At 48.1% G+C, this 24,865-nt stretch overlaps 1 protein-coding gene across 1 annotated transcript in view; it reads right to left on the bottom strand.

The window, feature by feature from the left end:
- Positions 1-3: 3 nt before the first annotated feature.
- FBXW4 (F-box and WD repeat domain containing 4) overlaps positions 4-24,865 on the bottom strand; it is a 90,289-nt gene continuing 65,427 nt past the window's right edge. Inside the window, exons 6-9 of the mRNA XM_009278063.1 lie at positions 15,451-15,516; positions 968-1,108; positions 654-795; positions 4-399 (exon numbers count right to left, since the gene is read on the bottom strand). Of these exons, the coding sequence (XP_009276338.1) occupies positions 283-399; positions 654-795; positions 968-1,108; positions 15,451-15,516 (466 nt within the window). The 3' untranslated portion in view covers positions 4-282. The remainder of the gene's footprint in view (positions 400-653; positions 796-967; positions 1,109-15,450; positions 15,517-24,865) is intronic.

Raw genomic sequence — 24,865 nt, 5'->3', positions numbered from 1 at the left:
CACAAAAAAAAAAAAAAAAAAAAAAAAGAAAAAAAGAACACAGTTAATAAAACAAACCCTGATTTGCACAAAATAAAAAGGACAATCAGCCTTTATTTCCACTAACGGGCAGGTGAGGTGAGAAAGTCTGGCCCTTTGTGCACTCTTCAATGTAGCTTTCTGGCAGGCAAAAAATCCCTTCAGAAGCCTTGGGGGCCATTCTCACCTCTCCTGCCCTGCGATTCCCTGAGCCAAGTGTCAACTCTGCTGAGTTGGGGTGACCAGAAGCAGCTGTGGTGCCCTTCACGGGGCCGTGAAGTCTAGGACGTGCAGGGCTGATGCCAGGGCAGCGTACAGATGGGTGGTACTGAAACGGAGGCAGTACACTGGGCTGCTGGTGGGTGAAGACAGGTGAAAGCTCTGCAAGAAAATAGGAGAATCAACCTTTCAGAGAAGAGGTCAGCCCAAAGACCCCAACCGGTGTTAAAGACCCAAAGGCCGAGATGCCTGAGCAAAGCAGGCTTTTCCCTGCATAGGTTAGGTTTCCCTATGGTGGGCTCGCCCCAAAGACAGCCCAGCAGCCCCTCTCTCTTCTTCCAAAGAGACACGGGCACCGGGCTGCCAGACAACAACTCGGAAGCTCTGCTGCTGCCTGGCCTCCGGCAGGCCCTCACCTGCAGGCACCGAGTCTGCCGCTTATCCCAGAGGCGCACCACGCCGTAGTAAGAAGAGCCGCTGGCAATCATATGGTTCTTGTCACTCCTTATGCAGTACAGGGCACTGTCATGGGGCTCTTCCCACTCCTGGACGCACTTCCTGCAAGAGCAACACAAACCGGAGCGGGGCTGAGCCTCCACTCCTCCACCACTGGAACTGAAGCCCAATTTGCCTGAAGAAGCTAATTCAGCTGCAGGCGAGTCCCCAGACACTGCACAAGGAGAGCCCAGGAGCCTCATGCAGGCCCCACATGGCAGCAGGGTAGGCTCACCTGGTGCTAGTCCGTATGTCCCAGTAGCGGATGTAGGTGTCATACCCACAAGAAAGGAGAAGGGAGGGCGTTTCGTAGAAGACATCAAGGACTCCAGCTCCACGGTGGAAGTCAGTCCCTAAAGAGGTCAACAGCTGACCGCTGCAATGAAACACAATAGGGGAAGAGTCATTCAGAGCAAAGCACCCTTCTAATTCAGCTGGCCAGAGCAGAGATGGTGTCACAGAAGTCTCCTAGATCTCATTTCTATGATTTAACAGAATGCAAAAGCCTGCACAATTTTCCTCTCCCCCCCAAGCTTCTGCTACTGGTTGGGCCACTAACTGTCATGGAGGGTGACCAGCAGGAGTCAACAGCTGTGAGAAGAGCCAAGGAACAGGCAGGGCTGACCTCCAGCAGAACGGGATCATTTTCCTTGGGAGAAGTGACCAGTAGTCTGAATGATGGGACTCTATTTCCATGGGAGACAATTCTCAGCTCAGTCAAGCTCCAGATAATCTGCAACAGCCACTTACCTGGTCAATTCCATCCCATCCCATCCCAGACTCTGTCCTTCAAAATACTGCCCAGTGGGCTATTTCCCCATACCTTTGCCACACAGCTCAGATCCACAGGCAAATCAGACTCTCCTGACCCGGTCTGCCATGGCTGTTCTCCTCAACTCCCTCCAGTTACACTGCTTACTGCAAACACCGTATCTGGGGCTGAACATGACAGGTCAAGAGCAACCACCCCAGGGCTGCTCTGGAGATGACTTTCCAAAGGCTAGTTGGTTTTTTTTTTTGACCCCCTCCTCCTTTTTAATTCCTTGCTTGCTGTGAAAGAGCAAAAGCAAGATCTCCATGAAGCTCTAAGCCAGACGCTTTGTGGCCGTATCACTCTGCTGCTTGTTCATGTGCAGAACCAGCAGCTCACCAGGTGGATGGTGCCTGGCGAGGGCCCACCCTGCCAGACTGCAAGAAGGTGTTTGAGCCCTTTCCCTGGGCCATATGAAATTGCATCAGGCACATGGCACAGCCTGTCCCCAGTATCACTCCATCTGCCCCAGCAGCCAGCAACACCCAGCCATGGCAGACTCTTGGGAATGGAGGGGACAATCTGCCCAGCTGCTTGAAACAGCCACCTATTGCAAACCCTCCTTTTCTTCCTCCTCCTCACACCCTCTAAATCAAAAATGCTGGACACAATAAACCTTGAAGCACCTGCTTTTCAAGCCCTGCCGCACGGCCACCCCTCTCTAACAGGCTCTTGGTTCTCAGGACAATGAAGCGGTCCTGAAAGCCAACAGCACGGATCCCGCAGTGGGGTCACTCCCAGCATCTCCCCCCATTATTTTGTTACTTTCTGCTCCTTGATCCAGCATCACACAGTTCTGAGGCACATCGCCAAATGCCTTAATTCTGTCTGTAATCTGGGCTAAAGCCCTCGTCGGGGGATAAAGACCACACAAAAGGAGAAATAGAGTCCTGGGAGATGTTAAAACAAGTAAACACCTTTGTGTCAGGAGAGAGAAATCGCTGATAAAGCAGATTAGCGCCTCGAGCCCTGGTGTCCCCAGATCAGAAGGCGAGCCCTGGCCGATCTTTGCAGCCAGCACGCTTCTATGATCACAGAGCTGGCGGCATGCTGGGGCCAGCCTGTTTCCCCACAGTCACTCTCCAAAGAGCAGATTATGTAGAATAACAATTTCTTTGTGGCTGTGTAATTCCCTCCGTGACCGTGGCTGTGGGCAGCTACATTGGCCCTTGATGCCAGGGCCCTAGCAACCATTTAGAGAGGCCAACCAGCCCTAGCGATGGCCCCCCCGTGCAAACCTCTCGGACAAGCTTTAACATCAAGTGCATGAATTAATCCCCCCCAACACGAATCCAGGGGTGCTGGCTTATTGGACTTTGTGTTTCTCCAGGCAAGGGATCGAGGGGATTCCAGGCTTCAGCCCTTTGCAACCTTCTCACAATACATTAACCCTTGGGAGGTTACTTGCAAACCAACCCAGTAGCAACTCTGCACCTGTGTACAGGTCGAGAGGTTGAAGCATTTGCAGTCTGAGCACTGGGAGCAAGAGCTGCGGGGTTTGGCTGGGGCAGATGGGTCCTCAGCTCCACCATGGTGTGAGACATGGATGGGCATCTCTGAGCTCTGGCATTCCCCTGCCCCTCCAAGCACACAGATCCCCTCCATCTGCCATTCTGCAAAGCCAGCAGGACAGACGGACGTGCACACAACCCTTCTCAAGGCTTCCACACAACCTTCTTCATCTTAGGAGTTTTATGTGTGGCCAAGAGGTGTAAGACATACAACAGAGGTATGAGGAGGAGTCAGCTGCTCTCACAAACAAGAACCCTTGGACCACCTGTGAGATGCATAAGGAGCTAGACTGCCTAACCTGCAGAGTCCTCTGCCAGTTGTTCAGGCAGGAGCAGGGAGTTACTGACAGGAGATGAGCTACCTCAGCGAGCCCTAGGAAGCACCAGCAGCTTGGACCCCTCTCTCCTCCCCACTTCTGCGTGCTACTGCTTTTTTTTCTTTCAGTTTTGCAGGGTGCCCCTTGGACTGGTGCTCTGGACATGTGGCACTTCAGGAGAGGAAACCAGGATGGGCAGCTGCACGTGGGCCACGCAGTCCAGCAGTACATCTGGTGAATATCTCCTGCTAGCTAGCTGAAACCTGCTTGTGCTATTTCCCCTCCACCATTTTCCCTGCTAATACACCTTTAATATGTAAAGGACTAAGTGAGCTCAGGGAGAGATGAGCACTGTGCTGAGGAAAGGTAGCAGGATGCAGAAGCACATCCAGGGATCTTTTACTCACTGGGACCAGCCCTCTTCCTCCTCTCAGGTGCTTGAAATGGGTCACAGCAGATCTCCTCATAATCTCCCACCTCTAAACAAGCACCCATCACACCCAGAGTGAGCCTGGCCACATTAAAGCTGTCTTCCATCTCCCAGACCAGACCTCAGTCTGCAGTGCTGCAAGACGGCAGCAATTTTTAATGGCAGCCTGGTGATGTCTCGCAAGTGAAAAATTTCAGCATCAAAGGGACAGGGACAGGAGAAACCAGAGAGTCTGGATTCCTGCTTTCAGAGCTTCCTGAGCAGCACTGAATACCACCCAGATGCCTCGCTCCCAGTGTTTCTCCATGCCTTCACACCTCACTGCAGTGGTACCCAAGCATCCCAGCAGTCACACCTGTTTTCCTCCCTCCACTTCCCTTTCCAGCCCAAGCAACAAAAAAGAAAGAAAAGAAAAAAAAAAAAAAGAAAAAAAAGGATTAGCTTCTCTCTGTAGGCAGGAAAGGAGCACAGATACTTGCAAGTTACTGCAGCAAAGCAAACCTTGCTTTGCTGGTTTGTTAATCAGTTCAACTCTCCTGCCCCAAGAATAGGTCAGCCAAGGCAGCTTTCAACCGGGAGGTCCAGCCCCTGCATACAGCGGCAGTCCTTCAGCAGTTTACAGAAACAATGCATTAGTTGCTACAGTGAAGCACTTAAAATCTGACACCAGGGGAAAATCATACTGTGCTGTACACTGGGCACACAAACCAAAAGACCTAAGTGTTCTGGCATGGGCATGCTTAAATTGATAAAGATGCAGAATACGATTAATACTTCCCCTGTTTTTCAGCAGGTTAAGGTGTCTCTGGACCAGCTACCACCACGCCAGGCTAGCTCCATGTCCCTGCAGCATACGCAGCCATGCTGAGCCCATGCTGGGAAGGGAACTCTCTGCCACCATAACTCTCCCAGCCTTGGGATCACAAGTTAGTGCCCACAAATTGTCCAGTCTTCATTATCCCAAATACTCCCTGCCCTCAAACCCCAGTCCCCAACAGCTTCCACGTCCTATGGAGCAAAACCCACAGCTAATCCTTAATAACCCATAAAGGATCAAGATAACCCATCAAGGGGCAACAGAAAAGCAGCAGATACACCAGCACATCACCAATGGTTTTCTAACAACTTACATGGGCAGAAGACATCTACTCAATGAAGGACAGAAAGAGATGTGATAGCTGTCTTGAACCTTGTTTCTCACCAGCTTGCAGAGATCACCAGCACCAGCCAAACGCAGCAGGGAACAGCCTTCTCCTTTCCTTTGTGGGCCCTTTTTCATGCTCTGCACCCAAACACCTTCCAAAAACCAGGAAGCTGATCCTCAGCGCTCCAGAGGCCAGGGTGTCCTGTCCTTGTCATGCGCTTTGAAGGTTAGTCAGCAAGTGACTGTAAAGCCCAATCAAGACCAAGCATGGAAGGTCCACACCACCTCCCCACCATGCCCTGGCCCTCCAGCAGTAGCAAGTAGAGGCTGTTTCACTCCCAGGCCTTCTTCGGGCAAGCCAGGTAGTTAGCGGTACAGATGGTGGGAGTTTTGCTATGTTTTCTGTACTGAACAGCCTGGGCCAGACTGTGCCAGGGTTCAGTCCCAGTGCTGGGTGGCACTGACAGAAACAACTCCACACCAGTGGAGCTCCGTGGAGCAGAATCACAAACGCAACAGTCCAGGTTTCCTGGAAAGACCAGTCTTCAGCACCTTAACCACAAACTGCCTGGGCCAATGCAGCGCCTACAGACACACAGGTAGGCCTCCAGTGCCGAGCAGGAAACTCACAGGTATTCCTAGTTTCTCCTACTTTCTCTTAAGCATCTAGACAGACTGAAATCATATTGGCAGTAATCCGGTACCAGCCCACAAGGAACAGAGCCAGAGCAAATCCAGCAGCCCATTTCGTCCCTAGCACAGGAAAGCTGTGTTAGCACCAGGCTCCCGACTCCTTGCTGATGGAACAAGATGTTTAAACAAAGTTCCTGTGCCTGGGAAGTGTATCAAACTGATGAGTCCAAAAGTGAAAGGCATTTTGTTCAGGCACTATAGACAATCCTTTGATTCATCTCTATCAATTTCCACGTTCTTCAGAAAACAAGACTTCTTAAAATTACTTTTAAAATAAGCTATTTGTTTGGGATTTCCACATTTCACTCTTCTTTCCATGCTGGAAATCTAGCCGTGAGCATTGCTATCGTGATACCTCCAGAAGACAGGAGCCTTCTAGCCTGGAAGCAAAGTGAACTACCAAGGAATGGCAGAAACAAGCTGGTTTATTTAAGTTGTTTTTTTCTTTTTAAAAACATCTTAAGGATCTATTCCTCCTCACCCCAATAATATGAAGACAAACTAAGATCAGTCATGGCAGAGCCCAGATGGTTAGTTCCCAGATAATCATGGGATGCTGCTGTCACCAAGTTAAAGCCATGTACAGCCTCCCAAGCCACAGTGATTATTTGTGTGACCGTAAAAGCTCAGGATTTCCCTGAGACCTTGCTGATAGCTGGCGTCCAAAAGAAGTCCGCACCTCCCTCCCTGTACCCTGCCCATTTGCTGCAGGTCTTGGCCAGCTGTCTCCAATACACATGAACTACACTCCAAAAGCTGGAATGAAACAATAAACACTTTTCTCCCCACCCTCAATTTTTGGTGACCCCGCCGATTCACTAGAATTGATATTATACAAATATGTAAATTCTAGGAAACTGCTGAATTCAGAACGTCTGCTGAAAGCAGAGATGTGCGAAACTGAGGACATACTCATTTGCTCTGGAAACCTCGTCTGTGAACTGTGATCATCCATCAAAGAGGAGAAGCCATTGCACGTAAGCAGGTGACTATTCAGAAACGAAGCAGAGCTCTAAACTGATATTTTAGCTCCAATAACTGCTTGCAACAAGCCAGCTGGGAAGTATTTACTTTAAAAAAAAAAAAAAGAAGTGGAAAGAGCACTGTTCAGTTGAAAACAGGGGGATACTTGAGCTGAGTATCAAACACAGAAAGGAAACAAAATCCATTTAAAAATAATTATCCAGAGTGCAGCATTTGCACAACTTCTGTCATCCAATTTGGAGAGAGCACCAAAACCAAAGGGAATAGTTGAGCTGTTGTCTCTTCCAGGTGCTTCGCAACAGCAGCTGAGGTACCCAGGGGATGCAGAAGCTTATGCTAAGAAGGGAAAGGCTTGGTCAAACAACATCTATAACGCGCGTAGAGAGAAGCATAGGTCCTTGGCAAAGTTATTCTTCATAGAGTTATCCTACCCCAAGGTTACCCCTGCATTTAGCCAAGGCTACTAATTCCTGCAGGGAGATGTGGGATTGGCTTGGGGAATTTTGAGGGAGCACCGCCATGTGAAATGGCTCAGAGATGCTGTTATAAGTGATTTTCAGGAGAAATGCCTCTCAGCTTCCTCAGCGCAGCTGAAGGGACTCGAGGCAGTAGGGGGGAATGACACCAACGATGATTTGAGATTGTGTCAGGGGGGGAGAGATAGAAGAGGGAGTTTTGCCTTCTTTTCTTCTGCTTTCTCTGAATTGGCCCACACACGCTTTAAATGGTCCAATAAAAAGATACAATTTCTTTACCTTTCCAGCTCTGGAACCCTGTGAGTTTTTGTTGTTCGGGTTCCCGTAAGGTTAAGTTCAGAGGATAAACTGACACGCTGGGCTATGGGAAAAAGCCAGTTTCTTCAAATAAAGCCACAACGGTGCAAAAGAGACCCTGCTGGGGCTTTTATTTGGGAAAACAAACAGAAATGGCACCAAGCCCTTCTGCTTTACGAACCAATTTAACTATAAAACCAATGTTCTCCCTCTCGGGGGTGAGGAGGGGAGAGAGACAGGACATGACAATAGTCCAAAACCTTGGGGGGAAAAAAAAAAAAAAGAAGATAGGACAAAAAAGGTTGTCTGTCCCCTTTTCTTTCTTGTCCATGGCTCCTTTTCTTAGCACACGTGTGTTCTTGTAAAAACGATTAGATTGCAATTTGTATAACATGGTGACCCCCAAATTCAGACATTTAACCCCTTTTCTCTGCAAAGAATGTCAAGAATGTCTTCTCTGTCTTTCTTTCCAACGGGAGGAGTAGGGGGGAATTCTCTCAAACTGTGATTTCTTGGGGGAAGAGAAAAAGAGGGAGGCGAGGAAAAGAAGCAGGGAATTCTCAAAGCCTCTCGCCTTTCGCCCCACTTGTGTGGGAACAGGCGGCTGTATTGCTCCCTTTCTGGACAGAGCTCTGCAGGTCTCCTTTAGTGGGGAGACAAAAAAAATGGAGAGTCCAAATCAAAACAAAGCCATCTGTTTAAATGAGCTACTGCTAGCCAGTGGCAGGAGGGGGTTCCTCATTCACTCCTTCCCATTCTTCTCTCTTGCCTCTGTTGATTCTCTCTCAACCCAGGGAAAAATAAAGATTGCTTTTGCTTTGGCTCAGAGGGATGAAACTGATTGATGCGCTTGGAGTGTCCAGCCCCCACCCACACTCTCTGATTGTTTGGGGCCTTGTAAAGTTGTCATAAATACGCCTGAACAGGAGTGCAAAGGCCACAGCATGCCCTGGACATGCACACATCCAAAGGGCAGGAGCTGGCCTCATGCTCATCTGTAGTGAGACAGGGCCAAGACTGCCATGGGGACGAAAGGATTTAGGATAAACACCTGTATGTTCTTCTTCTTACAATGGTTTTATATTTAGATTAAGATGCACCAGAGCCCTCTTAACAAAAGGAAGGCAGAAGATGCCCAGCTTATGTGAGAGGGTTCAAAGACGATGTCAAACCCCCCCCCAGAAATCAGTAAAGAACCACAAGGCCCCAAACAGTTTCGACAACACATGCATACCATGGGAAATACGTTGCACAGACAAGACTGAAGCTATCCATTATAGCCAAGAGACAGAGCTCTGAACACAAAGCCTGCTAAAAGGAACAGTCATCCAAGAGACTGCCACTTAAGAGGCTCCCTGCAGCAGCAAGCTTTCTCCAGCACTAGCTCAAGTAGTTGGCCATAGGCCTGGTGTCCTGCCTCCAACACTGCCCAAGATCTCAGAGCAAGGGAATCAAATCCTACAATTCAGAGCTGCAGAACTGGGGTAGGAATTTCCTTCTGGCTTTGTCAATGATTAATTCATGCCTGAAGGCAGGAGACGTGGTTATATCTAGTCTTGCTGCTCAAGTCACAAGTGGGATTGCCAGCTCCATGAAGAAGGACCTGCTTTTCCCTTTGCCTAGACCTACATCCGAACCCTCCATCCTACTTACTTACTGCAGAGGGAATGGTTCCCAAAGACCAAATTAGAAATCCAAAGACAGTCATTGTGCCAAACTGATTTAACATGAACAGTCCAAGAAAGGGTTCGCCTGAAGACTAGAATTCCCCTACGACAAACCCCAGTCTGTCACCTCACCAACTCTTTTTCCTTTGAATTTCAGGAAGAAGGCATGGCATTTGCGTTCCTGATTAACCAAAGGACATATAAATAGGAATACCCAGAACTGATGCTTTAAAAAGAGTAACCAAAGCCATCTGTGGACAGGATGGGGAAACAGCACAGCAGAAAACAAGCAGGAGAGCCTCGGGGAAAGAGAACGAGCAGCCATCTGAGGAAGGGCAACTACCTGTGGATCATCCCACTGCAGTGAGTGGAGGCAGAAGACACACATTTGCATTCACTTACCTGGCTGTAAGCACAGCCCAGAAAGCTGTTTAGCTCACTGTTGGACAAGTTTTGGATTGGTTATTGTGATTTAAAACTGTGTTCAGCTAAGACAGAGATGCTGAGAAAGAAACCCAAGCCTGACAGGAGTAGGGAGCCTTTTTCCCACAAAGCCTGGAGAGAGTTTCCTTGGCAAAAGAAGATATTTGACATGATGAATCTATAGCAAAGCAGGGCAGGAGAGGGGATTCTGCATCTACAGCATGGTATTATGATCCTTCTGCCCCCCAAATCCTGTGAAACTGTTGTCAGTGCCAGGATAATATTTGCTATCGCTTGTGTCTCCTGTTACCAGAGATATCCACCCACTTTTCTGTGACTGGATAAATCCAGTTTAAATGCCTGGGTGAAGCAGACTCCCCACACTTCTTGGAGTCAGTTACCTTTCCTTTCAATCTAGCAACTGCAGTTCCAAATCCATTTGCTCCCTTCACCCAACAAACTCCTTTTGTTATTAAATTGGAGGGTCTCAAACTTGTTTAAACCTTGGAGTTCAAATCTGTGGAAAGAATGATCTTCTACAGAACTTGTTTTAGAACACAACGCTAAGTCTGCTTGTGCACCTTGGGCCAAGCTTCTACATTAAAAGCTTCTGTTGAAAACATTTAGCAAGCTTTATAACCAAGAACTAGACCTGCAGATTCTCATTTCATTTATCTACTTCCACACATAAAAAGTCTGAGCACGACAGGACGCAAAGCCAAGAAGGACTGGATTTAAACAGGAGAGCATCAGTAGTGATCAGCTAACCAGGGTGTTCAGTGCTATATACTGCAACTGTCAAATTACACTTGCTGTTTAAGAACAGCACAGGGAGCCCAAGTTTTAAAGCTCTCCCTCCTTGTTGACAATTGCTTGCGTTTACTCACTCAATGGCTCTAAGAGCCACCAAAGTGGATGCAGACCAACATATGCCGAAATCTGAAAAGACAGTAACTAATTCTTGCCCACCCCACCACAAAGACAGATGTGACCTAGCAAGGGTTCCATGGAAGCACATACCAGAGATCAAGCAGCAGCAAGTTAGCAAACTTCGGCCAGCTGCTTATGATGGTAACACTCGCATGAGTGTTACCGGCTCTCAGAGAAAAAGAGCACAATGCAATAGCACTAGAGGCAAATACGGATTACTAACCTGCTCAGCAGCTGCCTGGCTACCCTGAAAGACTCCTCCCCACCCCTCTGCTAAGGGCACCAGCCACACACCTGAATCTTCCATCTCCTCCACGCCTAAGCCACTCTCATGAATCCTCTACCTCCCACCTCCCCAAAACTTGCAGACATCAAAGGCACCTGCCTTGAACACCTGAAGAGCAGGGGGGCCTGACGGTCAAAAAATGCAACTCTGTATCTTCCCCTTCCATGCACTCTATTTTTTTTTTCCCCCATCCCTTTGAAAAAGGTGGCAGAGATAAATGGAGAACAAAGAAACAAGAAAAAGCCACAGCTTTGGCCCACACCCTGCCTATTACTTAAGGGGGAAGGAACTCTTCCGAAAGAGGAGGAAAAAAATGTGCTCAGACACAATGGCTCAAAAGGCCAGGCAGCAAACCGGGCCACTTTGTACTGCTAACAAGGGAAACCTAATTACAGGAAGAGGGCAAAGAGGGACAGATAAAAGGGATACAAAATTTCAACATCTGTTGCCATAAAGGGATAAGAAGTGGGGAAACGCAAAGTGTCAGTTTGGTGTCAGTGACGGCGTAAAGCCACTTTCAAAGGGCTCAGGAGAAGGAGAAAAACCGAACAAGAAATTAGAGGGTTCTTAAAAAAAACAAAAAACAAAAAAAACACTCTGCCAAAAATGCTTTCAAAAAGGGGGGAGGAGATGGACAAAGACTGGATATTTAAAAGGTAGAGGATCTGGGGTGGCTTGCAGGGCACAGCTAACTTTGGTTCAGTTTTCACAACAGCTCTCGTGCCCTGCATCTGTCATGTTGTGTCACAGGAAAGGACAATGTAGGACTTGTGCATTCAAAGTGTTTACAGCATGAGGACTACCATGCCAGACAGATCACTGGTCCATTTCAAACATTGGGCTTGGCAGAACAGCTCCAAGAGTTGCTGCAAAGCGAGCTCTGGAGTATCCTACCTTATGGAGAAGCATCCTTGAGTCAGGGGCATTTGCCACCTAAAGACATGCAGACCACCACAACAGGCTGGGGAGCAACAGTTCTCCATAGGCAAATGACAAATGCTGGCCTTGGAGCTGTTCCCAGTGGTGCATCACCCTCGTCCCCCAAGGAGTTTAAACTACCAAAGGAGATAGGAGGTGGGAGGAGAAAGAAAGAGGAACAGGATCTGAAGAAAGTTTCCTTTTCTCTTGCTTGCCATTAACTGGCTGTTCTGCTGAGCCACACACTAGCACTGGCAGATGAGACAGGAAGGTCTGAGCAGAGAAAGGCAAAAGGGAGCAGAGGTACCTGACCTGGAAGAGGGGCAGCTGCCATCGTATCCCTCACTGGCACAGAGAGGCGAGGGGACTTGCAAGAGGCCAAGGAGTCAGCAAGGCCTGATGCAAGGACACAGGTTAGTACCCAGTGGCCCATACTGCTAATTGTTCTCCTTTCCTGTGCAGACCTCTAATCACCTAAGTTATTCACAGCCCCCCTCCACACACACACCTTGATCCTGAGTGGCAATAAGTGCACAGCAACTTCCCCACATCTAAAAGCAATCAGATGGCACAATGTAGCATCTGTGGGATGAGGTATGTCCTCCAGAGGTGCAGCTAGCCAGCTTCAAAAGCATAAGAAAAAAAAAATCCTCCTTCATTACAGGAGAAAGAGCCAGGTGTAGCAGCAGCTGGAATTTCAGCCATCAGAGACAGTGTCTTGGCATTACGCGGTCATTCCCCTGCTTTAGACTCCCCTTGACAATTGCTTGTTGCTGCCTGTTGCGGCTTTGATCCAACACCATCATCTCAGCAGAGTCAGAAATGAAAGACAGTTGTGGGGGTGGGATGAAGCAAGAGGCGTTTCCTTTCCCCACTAAAAATTTCCCCGCCGCCAAACCCAACCAAGCCCTTTTCAAAGCCCAGAACATATTTCCAGGTGAAGACATTATCCCCTTCCTCTTGGAGGGATGAGAATGGCTGCCCCAGGGTCAGGGAACCGCGAAGGTCATAAATACGAAAACATACCATGACCAACAGCTACAACCACCAGCCAAAGACTTATCTGGCCTGGAACTAAGAAGATCAGTACACAAAAGGTTATTTAAGCTTTAAATCCTTTTGTAGCATATTCCAGCACTCAGCTGTTGGGGAAAAGACCACCTACCCCAAAGGAAGAGAATGCCACAGAAACTGCTGCAATGTTACTTACACACACCCCCATGCAGAAAAAAAAACAGCTAACTGAACTGATCTTGGACAGCACTAAACATCTATGTGGTGCTAAGGATCCTGTAGTTTTAAAGAACACGTCTTAAGCATCGTTCTACCTTGCCTCATTTTTTTTGAGGGAGAAGTTGCCTGGACTCTGCTCTTAGAGATAATGTCCTTGCCACGTTCAGCCTCCTGTGGGTCAGACTCTGGCCCTTTGTGACCACAAGGAACGGTTAAGCAGCAAACTCAGGGGGCCTGGCTCTGTCTGCCAGATATTATCAGGAGACATTGGGCACAGGAGGAGCTTTTCAGTCCTGGGTAGCTCTAAGATTTTGAGTTTCCATGCCACGCTCCCACTTCCGGAGTCTGACCAGGGAGACAACATGCACAAGCCTCAAAGGAAGAAATAGCATTTCTCTACAAGATCACTTCTGGCAATGGCTGGAGCCTTTGAAAATGAATTGAAAGCTCTGCCGGGAAGAAGAACAGTTTATGGAGAAGTCAAGACCTGGAAGGACAGCTCTGTACTCCCTTGCTATGAATGATCACATCAAGCTTCATGTGCTAGTTTCCCGGCTGTGCTCCCTACTCAGTCTCCTGCCCTGCACGTGCTGATGAGACTCCCGGCTCACACACAGGTCCCTGGAGAGGAAAAGACCCAGTGGCATGGTGCATTCCAGCTGTGACAGGTGAAAAGGGAAGAATAAGTCTGACACTCCAGCCTTTGCAACAGAGGCCCAGTGGCCTAGGTTGCCTTGGCTTTTTTATTTGCCTGTCACTCAGGCTTTGACGTTATTGAAAGATCAAACTCCGTTGTGCCTGTTCATTACCTTAATCCTATTTTCTACACAGCTTTATTATCTCTTCAGGCTTCCTTGGGAAAGGCTGTCAGAAGGCTGGGGGGCTTTTTTATTTGCCTGTCACTCAGGCTTTGACGTTATTGAAAGATCAAACTCCGTTGTGCCTGTTCATTACCTTAATCCTATTTTCTACACAGCTTTATTATCTCTTCAGGCTTCCTTGGGAAAGGCTGTCAGAGAGGCTGGGGCAGGGGGGAGAGGGTTGCCTATCTCCTCACCCCTGTCAGATGCCTCTATTCAAGAACAGCTGGAAGACTTGATGGGCAGGGTTATCACAGCACAGCCTGCATCCTTCTGGGGTACTCCAAAGGCACCATTGGACTAGGTCACCGAGAAACATGCACCGTAGCTGAACGCACTGGCGCTATCTTTCCTGCTCTAGTTTGTCCTTTGTGGGATGCATCCTTTGCAAAGTCTTTATTTTTGTTACTTCAGAGAAAAACAAACTGGTTTATATTTGTAGTGGATGCAGTTGACCCAGTCAATCTAAACTATAGATTAGAAGGCAATTGGCCTCAGACCAGCCCTGCATCCACACCAATCCTCCTCTACCTCCTTTCCCCAAATACAGCTCCGCTGACACCCCTCAGGCCCCTTCTGCCATTGCCCCCCTCTCTCCCCTCCTGGAGTCCACCAGCTCACCTCAATCCTGACGGCACTCCCTTCATAATCTGTGCTGTGCCACTCCTACCCAGAGCTTACCAGTCCTGGAAAGCTGAGCTGCACTTCAATAATCCTGCCAAATATTTGCTATCTGTCCATCACTACACAAAAACCCCCAGGCTGAGAGTTTCAAATTTGTCAGCAGTTGAGTCTCACGTCAGGATTTGAGCCCAACATTTCCCCAGTTGCTAAGGTCAGCACCTTCACCAAACAGAACTACTCAATGGCCCCAAATCAGAGGCCACAGCAATTAACCTCCTCAATGCTTATTAAGACAGAAAGAAGACAACATGCCTAAGTCACTTCCGTAGATAACCTGTCACCACCCCTCACCTCCCTGAGCTACCAGAAACACCAGCCAGGACAAGATTACTGTAGAGCCTGCATCTGCCTCTGGCTTCTGAGCACCACAGACAAGTGGGTGAATGGGAGGATGCAGATCACCTTCCTCACCCCTCTGACTCAGGCTGAAGCATCAACTTAGACAGATGAAAAGGAAGGTGTAATGGGCGTATTCTGACTGTACATGGGTAATGGGAAGAAACCAGGATGGCTGTGCCATCAACTAGAAAAGCTGGGAAGAAAAGTTGAGCTGCTCCTTACTGAACCAGAACCAGCCCCCACATACACCTTTCCACACCAGTTTGTTCCGTCACCCACTCCGTCCCACATCTCATGTTTAAATATCCCTTGCCTATATGGACTAAAGGAATGATTTTACGGCATCTCCGATATTGCATCTCTCATTGTTATTCACTTTTCTTGTCAAGTCTCTCCCTGTAACCTGGAAGCTCACTCACCTCTCAAGGTCCCAGATTCTCAGAGGTGAGGTGTGTCCACAGCAGGCTGTCCCCGTCACAAACGAGCTGTTTAAAAAACAAGCAAGAGCTGCTCCTTACTGAACCAGAACCAGCCCCCACATACACCTTTCCACACCAGTTTGTTCCGTCACCCACTCCGTCCCACATCTCATGTTTAAATATCCCTTGCCTATATGGACTAAAGGAATGATTTTACGGCATCTCCGATATTGCATCTCTCATTGTTATTCACTTTTCTTGTCAAGTCTCTCCCTGTAACCTGGAAGCTCACTCACCTCTCAAGGTCCCAGATTCTCAGAGGTGAGGTGTGTCCACAGCAGGCTGTCCCCGTCACAAACGAGCTGTTTAAAAAAAACAAGCAAACAAAAAAAAAAACACTTACTAATCCTCATGTTCTGAAGAAATAGTGCATAAGCAAGAACAGAAAACAGGCTACAAGACAGTCTTGAACCAGAATTCAAAGTCTATTTCAGCATGTTCCACCGCATTTCACAAGGGACAGGCAGTGGCAAAGGGAGAGGTGCTCCAGAGCTCTCAGTAGCTGAGCTTCCCAGACGCAGCAGGTCACAACTGCAGAGAATTGGCAGGACATAAAGATGTATTTGCATATGCAAAGGGAAAACCTAAAACAGGAGCAGCTGTAAATTGCAACGACATTTTCAAAACAGCTAGCACAGTACTTAGCAGGTTTCATATACAGTCAGAGCTGCAAGCTGTGGAAAGACCCCATGGAAAATTCCCCTGTTACTTCCTACTTCATGTCTCGCTTCTGTTTGCTAGCAACTTCTGAGCACAATCATGAATTGGCTGCAGCATCACAGGCCTAATGAATCACAGAACAGAGGTCTCTGGTCCAGCCTGCCCAAAGCAGGGCCAATTTCAAAGCTGGATCAGGTTGCCCTCCCCGGTGCTCAAGCACTCTCTATTAGAGGCAGCACAGCTCTCCTGCAGCAATATTTGGCTCAGTTCACACTCTCCAGCAGGGTCCATTCCAAAGTCCTCTTTGGTGATGCTATGTCCCTGCTGCACATGCTGGCTCCAGAGGTCGCCTGACAGCCACTGGCCTCAAACTAGTTAAGACAGGAACAAATCCTTAAAATCAAGCAGCAGGAACATGGGTGCTGTAGCTCTTCACACCACACTGCTTGTTTTGTGCCAACTTCCTATCCTCAGTCCAAATAAGAGAAAGCAGCTCATACAAAGATTTCTAAGCAAGCTATAAATGACCTCTCACAAAGCCACATTTATTGCAGCTACCGAGAATAAAATGCCAAAACTATGTTTAAGTCATTGCAACAAGGATAGCATGAATGCAGGAAACAGAGCCTGCTTTAAATAAAAGCCAGCTCTATGCTTTGCCTGAACATCTTTTGCAGCATGACATGGGGCTGGCAGCTGAAAGAGGAAAGCAAAATAAGGAAACAATGTCATGACTGTAAAAATAGCAGTTTTTAAACATTTCTTTGATCCTCTACAACATTCTTCCTTTGGAAGTCAGAAGGTGTCTCCAAGCCTCTACTGTACCAGGAAGGGATTCTTGCAGTGTCCTTGACTTCTGTGAGAAAAACTACCGCTGGTGTTACAAGGCACCCAGCAGCAAAGTGGTGAACACGCACTCAACTCAATCAAAGCCAGAGAAGAGCCATGTGGAAGCAGGGACAGACCTCAGGATTCCTTCTACTCCTAGCTCTGTGGTTTAGCTGAGCAATTTGTTTCTCCAAATCATAAGGCCAAAGCAGCACTGCCAATACACTCTGCAAAAGAGGCAAGCGGATAACATCAAGCCATCTCAAAGAGCTACAGGAAGCAAGGAAGAGCTACAGCTGCCGAGGCTCTCTTTTTTGCTGGCTTTATCCCTCCTACCCAAACTCACGTAGCTGGAGGTGTCCACAAGCCCTGTGACCCTTAGCTGCCCTTTAGGGATAGACAAGGCCTGCAGCACCAGACCTATTTCAAAGTCTCTCCAACCAGGCTGTCTTACATGCAAAATCCCAGGTTCATTGGCAGTGCACATGCAATTGGCCCAATGCACCTGTAGCACAGGGCTCTCTGCACTGATGCTGCAGGGGGCACACATTATTCTTCTCTATGGAAGTCCCTGACCAAAGTCCGAGAGTCTAAGGAAAAGCCAGTTCCTGTTGCTGTGTGGCAGGCACGAGGATCAATTAAGAAAGCATGCAGAATTTCATATTTGGAAACAGGGTTTCTGCTCAATACCTGCCGTCTCTCCACCATAGTGCAGGACAAGAGGGAACATTTCCATTTTGCCAATGTCTCCCATCTCAGAGGAAAACAAGCAAGACACCCACTCTGAGAGCTCACTGATCAAACCCCATGTCTAGAAAGCAGCACTTTGGTCAGGGAGTCCTTCAGCTACAAAGCTAGGTGTTGGGTTCTGTCCCTCCCTCCCCAAACATAATCCATTAATAACTACTAAAGCCAATTACCGTGGTTAGAAACATAATAGCAGTCAGGGAGTCAGTCAAGCAGGCAATTGGGTGCTTAAGATTTTTCTTTTGGGGGACAAACTGACTCTGTCCCAGCAGAGAACGCCCTCACGTGGGAGACAGGCCCCTTTGTGCAGAAGGTATGCACAAGGCTTTGATGGTTGCCACAGGTCTAAATTAGCATGGAGGCACACCAACAGGGAGAAAAAGGTGGGAGGAACAGCAAGGTCTAATCCCTGCTCATGCTGTCAGTTCTGGACTTCAGCTTTCCCTCCTCAGTCCTTACCCCCACCCCTCCAAAAAAAAAAAAAAAAAGAAAGAAAAAAGAAAAATAGCATTAGATGAAGAGATTTCTCTCCAGCATCGCATACAGGCCTCAGGGCCACAAACAAGTCTCTTCTGGGTAAAGCTGACTCCATTCAGTTAACAGTAATTTTGTCTCATACTCGAGCAGGATCAGGTTTGCAGGCCTTATCTTTAACAGGCTGGAGCCCATTAGCAAGCAAAGACAAGACTTCTCCCAGAAGAGCGGGGCACCTTCACTGCCAGGATTAGAAAGCAGCATTCACAAGACATGCACAAGAAGTAGTGGCAATGAGAAATTGTCAAAGCCTGGGAGCAAACTGACCTGGAAGTCTGGATTCACGGGGGATGATACAGGGCCCCTCACCTTGAGTCTGGTCTGCAGGCATACACCTTCAACCCCCAAGCCTCTCATAACTGGGAACCTCGCAGAGGTGACAGTTTCACTCCAAGCAAAAGGGCAACACAAGTCAGCTTGATAGGTCTAAAACAACATGCAAATTAGAGCTAAGCATGTAAAGCTTGGCTCCCAAACTTCCAAAACATCGTTCAGCAGAACTGAAGCCTTCTACCAGGCTTGCTTCTTTCAGTTTACCTTCAGCAAGGCTTTTTGTCTTAGGAAGCACAGAGCACACACCAAAAACCTCTGACCTAGAGAAGTGCAACCTCTTCATAACTGTTCTTGCCAGCTGCCCAAGAGAAACAACTCAAGCTGAGTTACTCAGTGTCATTTATTTTGCCTACAATGCTTTCAGGAGTCAGAGAGACTGAGGAGGGACTAGACTGGGAAGAGGAGAGCACAAGATACCCTATATGTATTACTGCAGGGATGACCCATCTCTCTGATGTATATATGATACTACTGATGTACACAGACACTGACCAGACGCATCTACAGGCTACATAAAAACTGCTATGTCCAAACTTCAGATAGCCTTGGAGATGCAAAGTCCTTTCCCTACTAAGCTTTCCTCTGCCCCATGAAAGTTGCTGGGTACCGTGACTACAAGCTCCCTCCAAAAGGCTCCTCTAATGGGAAAATGAGCACAGTTGCAGGGCTTCTGTAACAGGGCATGTTGTCTTCACAGGGATCCCCCAGGAGGTCAAAACAATCAAGCCAACATAGCATTTCCACCTCTGCTGTACCAGGAAGGCGAGGATTTTGCAGAGCACTGAGACAAACATACACAGCATGTTTTTGTTGCCCAAAGCAAGGCATCTTCCAACTCATCTGATACTTTCATGTTCTCTTTCCCATTTGAAACTCCCTACTGAGAAGGAGGGGTAGGGGGGAGAAGAAAAAAACCAGAAAACTGCTTCTCCCGAAGCCAGACCTTCTCTATGCTACAGAAGAGACATTTCATTAGAGATCATCCCCCCACAATAGAAGCTGGGCCAGGGGATGAGAGAGAGCACACATCCTGGCAGTGCTGTTGGAAGAAACAAAAGAACTTCTATCTGACTGACTTGTGGCTGTTGAAGATCCCATGGCATTTCTGGCAACAACAGTAGTGCTCTGGCTACAGTCCAGCTGCAATGATCCCATGCCTGCTCCCAAGGTGCCAACTACACAGTTTCACCCCACCTGTAGCATCCCTCTCTACCCCATCCTGGACAGAACTTTGCCAGATGTGGATGAACCAGAGGGAAAAAGGTAGCTGCCCATCAGTCCTTTTGGAAAGATGCTGTTTGTCATGAGGCTTGGAAACAGTCTCAGCTCCAGAGATACAAATCCCATTGTACAATACATACCCTTCTCATTATCAACCCAGCCTTCAGAGTAGGCACTGCCTGAGCTGGGAATCCTGCAATGCAAAGTCATTGAAGGAACCTGAGTGAAACAGGCCCTTTCCAACCTCTTCTCTCTAAACTTCCCCCGTGCCCCAGGCTCACGCTCTTCCCCTGTACTGTAAACAGATTGCTTCTCAAGTCTTATTCTGCTCTTCGGGGATTTCAAATCCAGAATCTGCTTGACACGTGCAAAAGCCTGTTCCTTCCTCCTCGCGCGCTCCCCCGCTCCCTGGAATTGGACATCGTTGTTCCATTTTGGAGACTATTATATACGGAGACTCATCGGACCAGGAAACAAAGAAGTTATTACTTGACAGAGCCCTGCAGCTGGGAATGTGGAAGGCGGGGGGAGAGGAGGGGGAGCGCTGAGGGAGACAGGATGGGGGGGCTGGTAGCAGCATTATGAAAACGATCAACAGAAAGGACAGCTCAAAGATGGGAAATATCTTTTTTAAAAAGTCTCAAGTGAGATGAGAAAAGAAGGAGAAGAGAAAGCAAGTCTAAAACAGAGAGCAGAGAAGAGAGAAAGCAGTTGGTGTTGACGGTGCCGCGGGTTAAACACACGGGTCTGTGGGTTTGTGTAGCCTTTGATTCAGCACTGACACGCTTTGGCAAGGGAGGCCACCGGAGCTGTCAAATCCTTCACCAACGTGCCCATCAATTGTATTCAGCTCTCCCCGACCCGCACTGGCATTTTAATTACTGTTGGGTAAACTAATTTGTACAAATGAAGGCAACTCTGCCTAATAGAATATGCAAGCTCTCTGACCTCTGACAGGCGATGACACAAGATACAAAGGAGGCAGAGGAAGGCTTTTTATCAGAGCCTTATTACTCTCTATTACTCCAATTAGTTAAGCTCCAGTGCTCCTAATTGGGGGAAAAAAATGCAATTAAATCAATTTTTGATGGGCTGAAAGTGGGTTACCGAACCGCCCTGCCTGTGAAACACTGATATTATAGCAGCAAAGGTCAAAGTCTTTGTCGGCACCTGTGGGGCCCCCACCACCCCTCTCTAAGCCCCTCTGTGCCCCCCCAACACACACACGCAGCTCGCTAAGGCGAATCATTAGAACATGTCATGTCTTATCGTGGCCGCCACCATCCTGCTAACCTCATCAGTTGACATCATTACGGAAGGTAACTCCTCCAGCATGAATACAGTGCTAAGGTCACACAAACTTGATGGAGCCCCTGCTGAAGAGTCCAGGAGGCTGAGGAGCAGATGCAACAGTAACAACATTGTGAAGGGGCGAGGAGGGGGTCGGAAACTCAGCGCAGGGAGTTTTGGCACCTCCAGCATGAGGCTTCTCCAACAGACCAGATACACACAAAGGGAGGGAGACTGAGATAGTGCAGGGAAACAGGTGCTCCTTCCCCAGGGCATTTAATTTGCAGGAAGGAAAGAAAAAAAAAAAAAAAAGCACAGCATCAGTTTAGCATTTTCTTCTTCATGAGAAAGCGGGCACCACAAACATGCAAGAAGTCCCACATGCCTTTGATTCAGGCAATGCTGGACAAAGCCAGGATTGAGTGGTCATGCAGGGCTGGTGTTGTCCCTTCACTGCCCCAGATCGATCCCTTTATCCCTACTTTGTGCCTCTTGCAGGATGACCAGAGAACTGAACTAAGTACCTTCAGTGTCTCAGAAGTAAGTCAGGACATCTAGGTTATATGCTAACAACTCAGTAACCACAAACTGAACAAAAATCAGCAGGTAAAGCAGTTGGCACCAGAAGTCCGGCCACTGTTAACGGGCCAAAATTACAACTTTCCAGAACAGGGAATGTGGGGAGTGGAAGGCTATTTAGAAGATAAGATTGGAAAAGCTGAAGAAGCCAATGACACATGATATAACTGTCTGAAACCTGAAATAACAAGTGCAGGTTGCATCCAATTTACTACAGGTCTACAATATCCCTCTGGCTTTTGGCTCCAGACTATGTCTTTCCATATTCCTCAGTCCTCAAGAGCCTTCCCATCCTTCCAGTCCCATGTACCATGCTCCTCCCACATCCTTGCCATATAATGCTTCAGCTCCAGACCTTCAGTGCAAGGAAAAGAAGACAAGGTCCATCAAACTGACTTAAACATTTTCTATCTGTGTTGCTGGCTGCTGTTCTAGGCTCAAGGGTACCTACACTGCACTTTGTTAAAGCCTGGTTTCAGGAGTCTGCTGGCAGTCTCCTCAGGTCTCTGTACTACTCCAGACTCAGCACAAAGAAGAGCTTCTAGAGTTCTCTGGCGCCGAGCTTATATTTGGGTCCAACTGCTTGCATGCATGTAAAATAGTCTTGTATTTGGACTCAATAACAGGACTGAGCTCACCTGAGCAAGCAGAGACCCACTGCAGCATAGCCTCATCTTTGTTCAGCCCGAAGAGAACCAGCAGCTGGAGGCAAATGACCAGGCTTGTTCCACAAACAGACTGGAAAGCACTGGCACATTTGCTGCTGCTTCATTGAGCCTCATGTGCATGCCGCAGTGTCCCGCAAGGCATCAGTCAGCTCAGGGTTGAACTGTGCTCCTGATATGCATCGTAAATTGCACACAGAGAAGCTACAGAAGAGCTCTGCCACTCCCCACCAGGGACTCAGCACAGAGAGAAAACAAAATGCGTAAGGACGACTGCATGAATGCCGCAACATTTACAACCACTACTGCCCCAAGAGGAAATGCCATGCTCTGGCAAGGAGCACCAGTGACATAGGCACGAGCAGACAGACTAATAACTCATTCGCCTGCTGCCTCGAGCCTCAAGTGGACCACTAGAAAGTGGTCCCCAGGAAGAAGGCATTTGCATTTTGTACTGAAGGGCACTGTAGAGATGCTGGGTTGAAACAGTGAAGTCTCACGTTTGAGGCAGAACTCCAGTGCATTTGATAGAAGAAATGCTCACGTCAGTCTTGCATGTCATTTACTGCATGCCTCAGGGTAGAGGGCATGTCAGCTTCACCTCTCCAACCCTCCACCTTGGCCTCCAACTTCATGTCTTCCTCCAGACTTCAGAGACCCACAGGCTGGAGAACAGAATAAGCCTTTAATATCCCCAAAGGCCCAATTCCCAGCATGGTAGACAGATCACCCTTACTCTAGCAAGTTGCTTAGCAGGTACCCAACCTAGACACCTCCATCTTGCCTTCATTGCTTTGCATTTCACCCCATATTGTCTGCCCAAGTCATCCCATAACCTTGTTCACTGTCCCTTCACCAGCCCTGCAGCAGGTAAGTTCACTGTCCCTTCACCAGCCCTGCAGCAGTTTTTTGTGAAAACAGGCAGCCAGATATAGAATGTAATCCCCATTTCTGGAGAAAAACTGAGCTCGATGATATTAAGACGGAGATTCCAGACAGGACAGACACATACACACAGACCTCTTCCACACTGCAGCACTGAACAGGAAAATATCCTTTGTTAGAAACTAGTGAGTCCACCCACAGAACAGTCCTGATGTTCCTAGCGCTGTTTGCATCTAAAGATCACCCTCCTTTCCCCAATATTCCACATGACACATGCTTTTAGGGAGAAGCAAATGTCCAGGACAGGACTACACTCCGATCAGCTCTATAAGAGTTGATTGAGGGTCCTGGGTGTTCCTGTACAAGAGGGATATTCAAACAGTGCTTTTCACAGTAGTGCTGTCATTTTTCAGAACCTCAAACAGAATTGCCTTTGTGGCTGCACAAGTATTTCTTGTGCCCTACTCCTTTATTAAAGGGAAAGGCTTGATAACCCATGTTTAATGGTGTAAAATACTTATTTGCGTGGTATGTCCAACACTCTTCATCATCCTTTCTCACTCCGCAACTTCTGGGCTTGCCAGGCATGAAGCGGTTGTTCAGGACAGAGGTCTCTCTGTGAGAACTCTTGCATCCCTAGCTCTCTCCAGACCCAGTCTAGTCCTCAGCTGATGCTCAAGTTATTACTGTTATTACAGGAAAAAAGGGACTCCTTAACCGTAGAAGAAATGTACCAAAACATCAAGGGGGGCAGAAAGTCCATGCCAAAACCATTTTGCCTGTGCATGCTTACCAGGGCTTTCTGTGAACAGAGGTCTCTTTGCAGACACGCACTGGGGTTATATCTTGGAAGCCGAATCATAAAGAAACATGACTCTGCTGAGAAACCACTTCTGAGTCTAAAAGCTGGGCTGTGCAAGAGATACAGTTCTCTGGTTCTTACCACAGAAAGCTTTCTGGGGAGAAAGAGAAGAAAAAAAAAAAACAAAGGAGAAAGTCTATGGACTTCCAGGTCAATCCAAGACTAGGTGGTTAAACACCACTACAGTAGGGTTATTTCAGCTTCAGCTTATCAGTAATCACAACAAAACCTCACAGGACATTTTTAATTCTCAGAAGCTATAACATTAGAAAGGCAAAGAAAGTCGCTACTAAGGTTACATTTGTGTTTTGAGGAGTTTAGGGTTTGGTTTTTTTTTTTTGTTTCGTCTGCTTTTGCAAGTGCAGGTGAAATAACCACAGCTGGTATCTGGACTTCTTTAATTACACTATGCATTCTCCCTTCCAACATCACTAGGGCAACCTCAGCCGTCTGCAGCAACTTCATCCTATGCCCTACTTTTGCTCTACTGCCCAGAGCAGCCATTCAAATACAGACGGGCGAGACTCCTGCTAGGTACCCACCAGACAGCATGCCCTATCTCCGACTGCTGCACATGCCATCTGCAATACAGCACAAGGGAATCGCAAGGTGACTTCATAAAATCTCCATCTTCAGCAAATCCACTGGCTTTTTAGAACCAATTGAAAGGAAGAAACAGGTGAAGCTGCTGGCTGAGCAGCAGAAAAACATGGTCCCTGGATGAGATACACGCAAAGGTATTAGACACTGGACACCATCTGCTCCTGCGATAAGGCAGGGCACCAACAGACCGTCACACATCTCGGGCGGATCTCTGAGGGCCTGGCACTCCGTTCTCACCGACCTGCACAACCACCTCGAGCCTTCACACCCAGCACCTATCCCCTCCCTACCGGGCTCAACACTCTTAGCCTTCCCCCTTGCCTCAGTGGGAAAGACACCCTGAGCCTGACCCTCACCCACTTCCCCAGGTCCAGCAGTGCCCTCGAGCTCAGTGCTCTGGGCCCACACGCAGCCTTACAAGAAGCTCTGAACTCCAGCCCTCGC

The sequence above is a fragment of the Aptenodytes forsteri genome, unplaced genomic scaffold, assembly GCF_000699145.1.
Source record: "Aptenodytes forsteri isolate BGI_AS27 unplaced genomic scaffold, ASM69914v1 Scaffold15, whole genome shotgun sequence".
Lineage (NCBI taxonomy): Eukaryota > Metazoa > Chordata > Aves > Sphenisciformes > Spheniscidae > Aptenodytes > Aptenodytes forsteri.
Note: the sequence above shows the minus strand (reverse complement) of the source record. Positions and strands in the feature narration are given on the sequence as shown.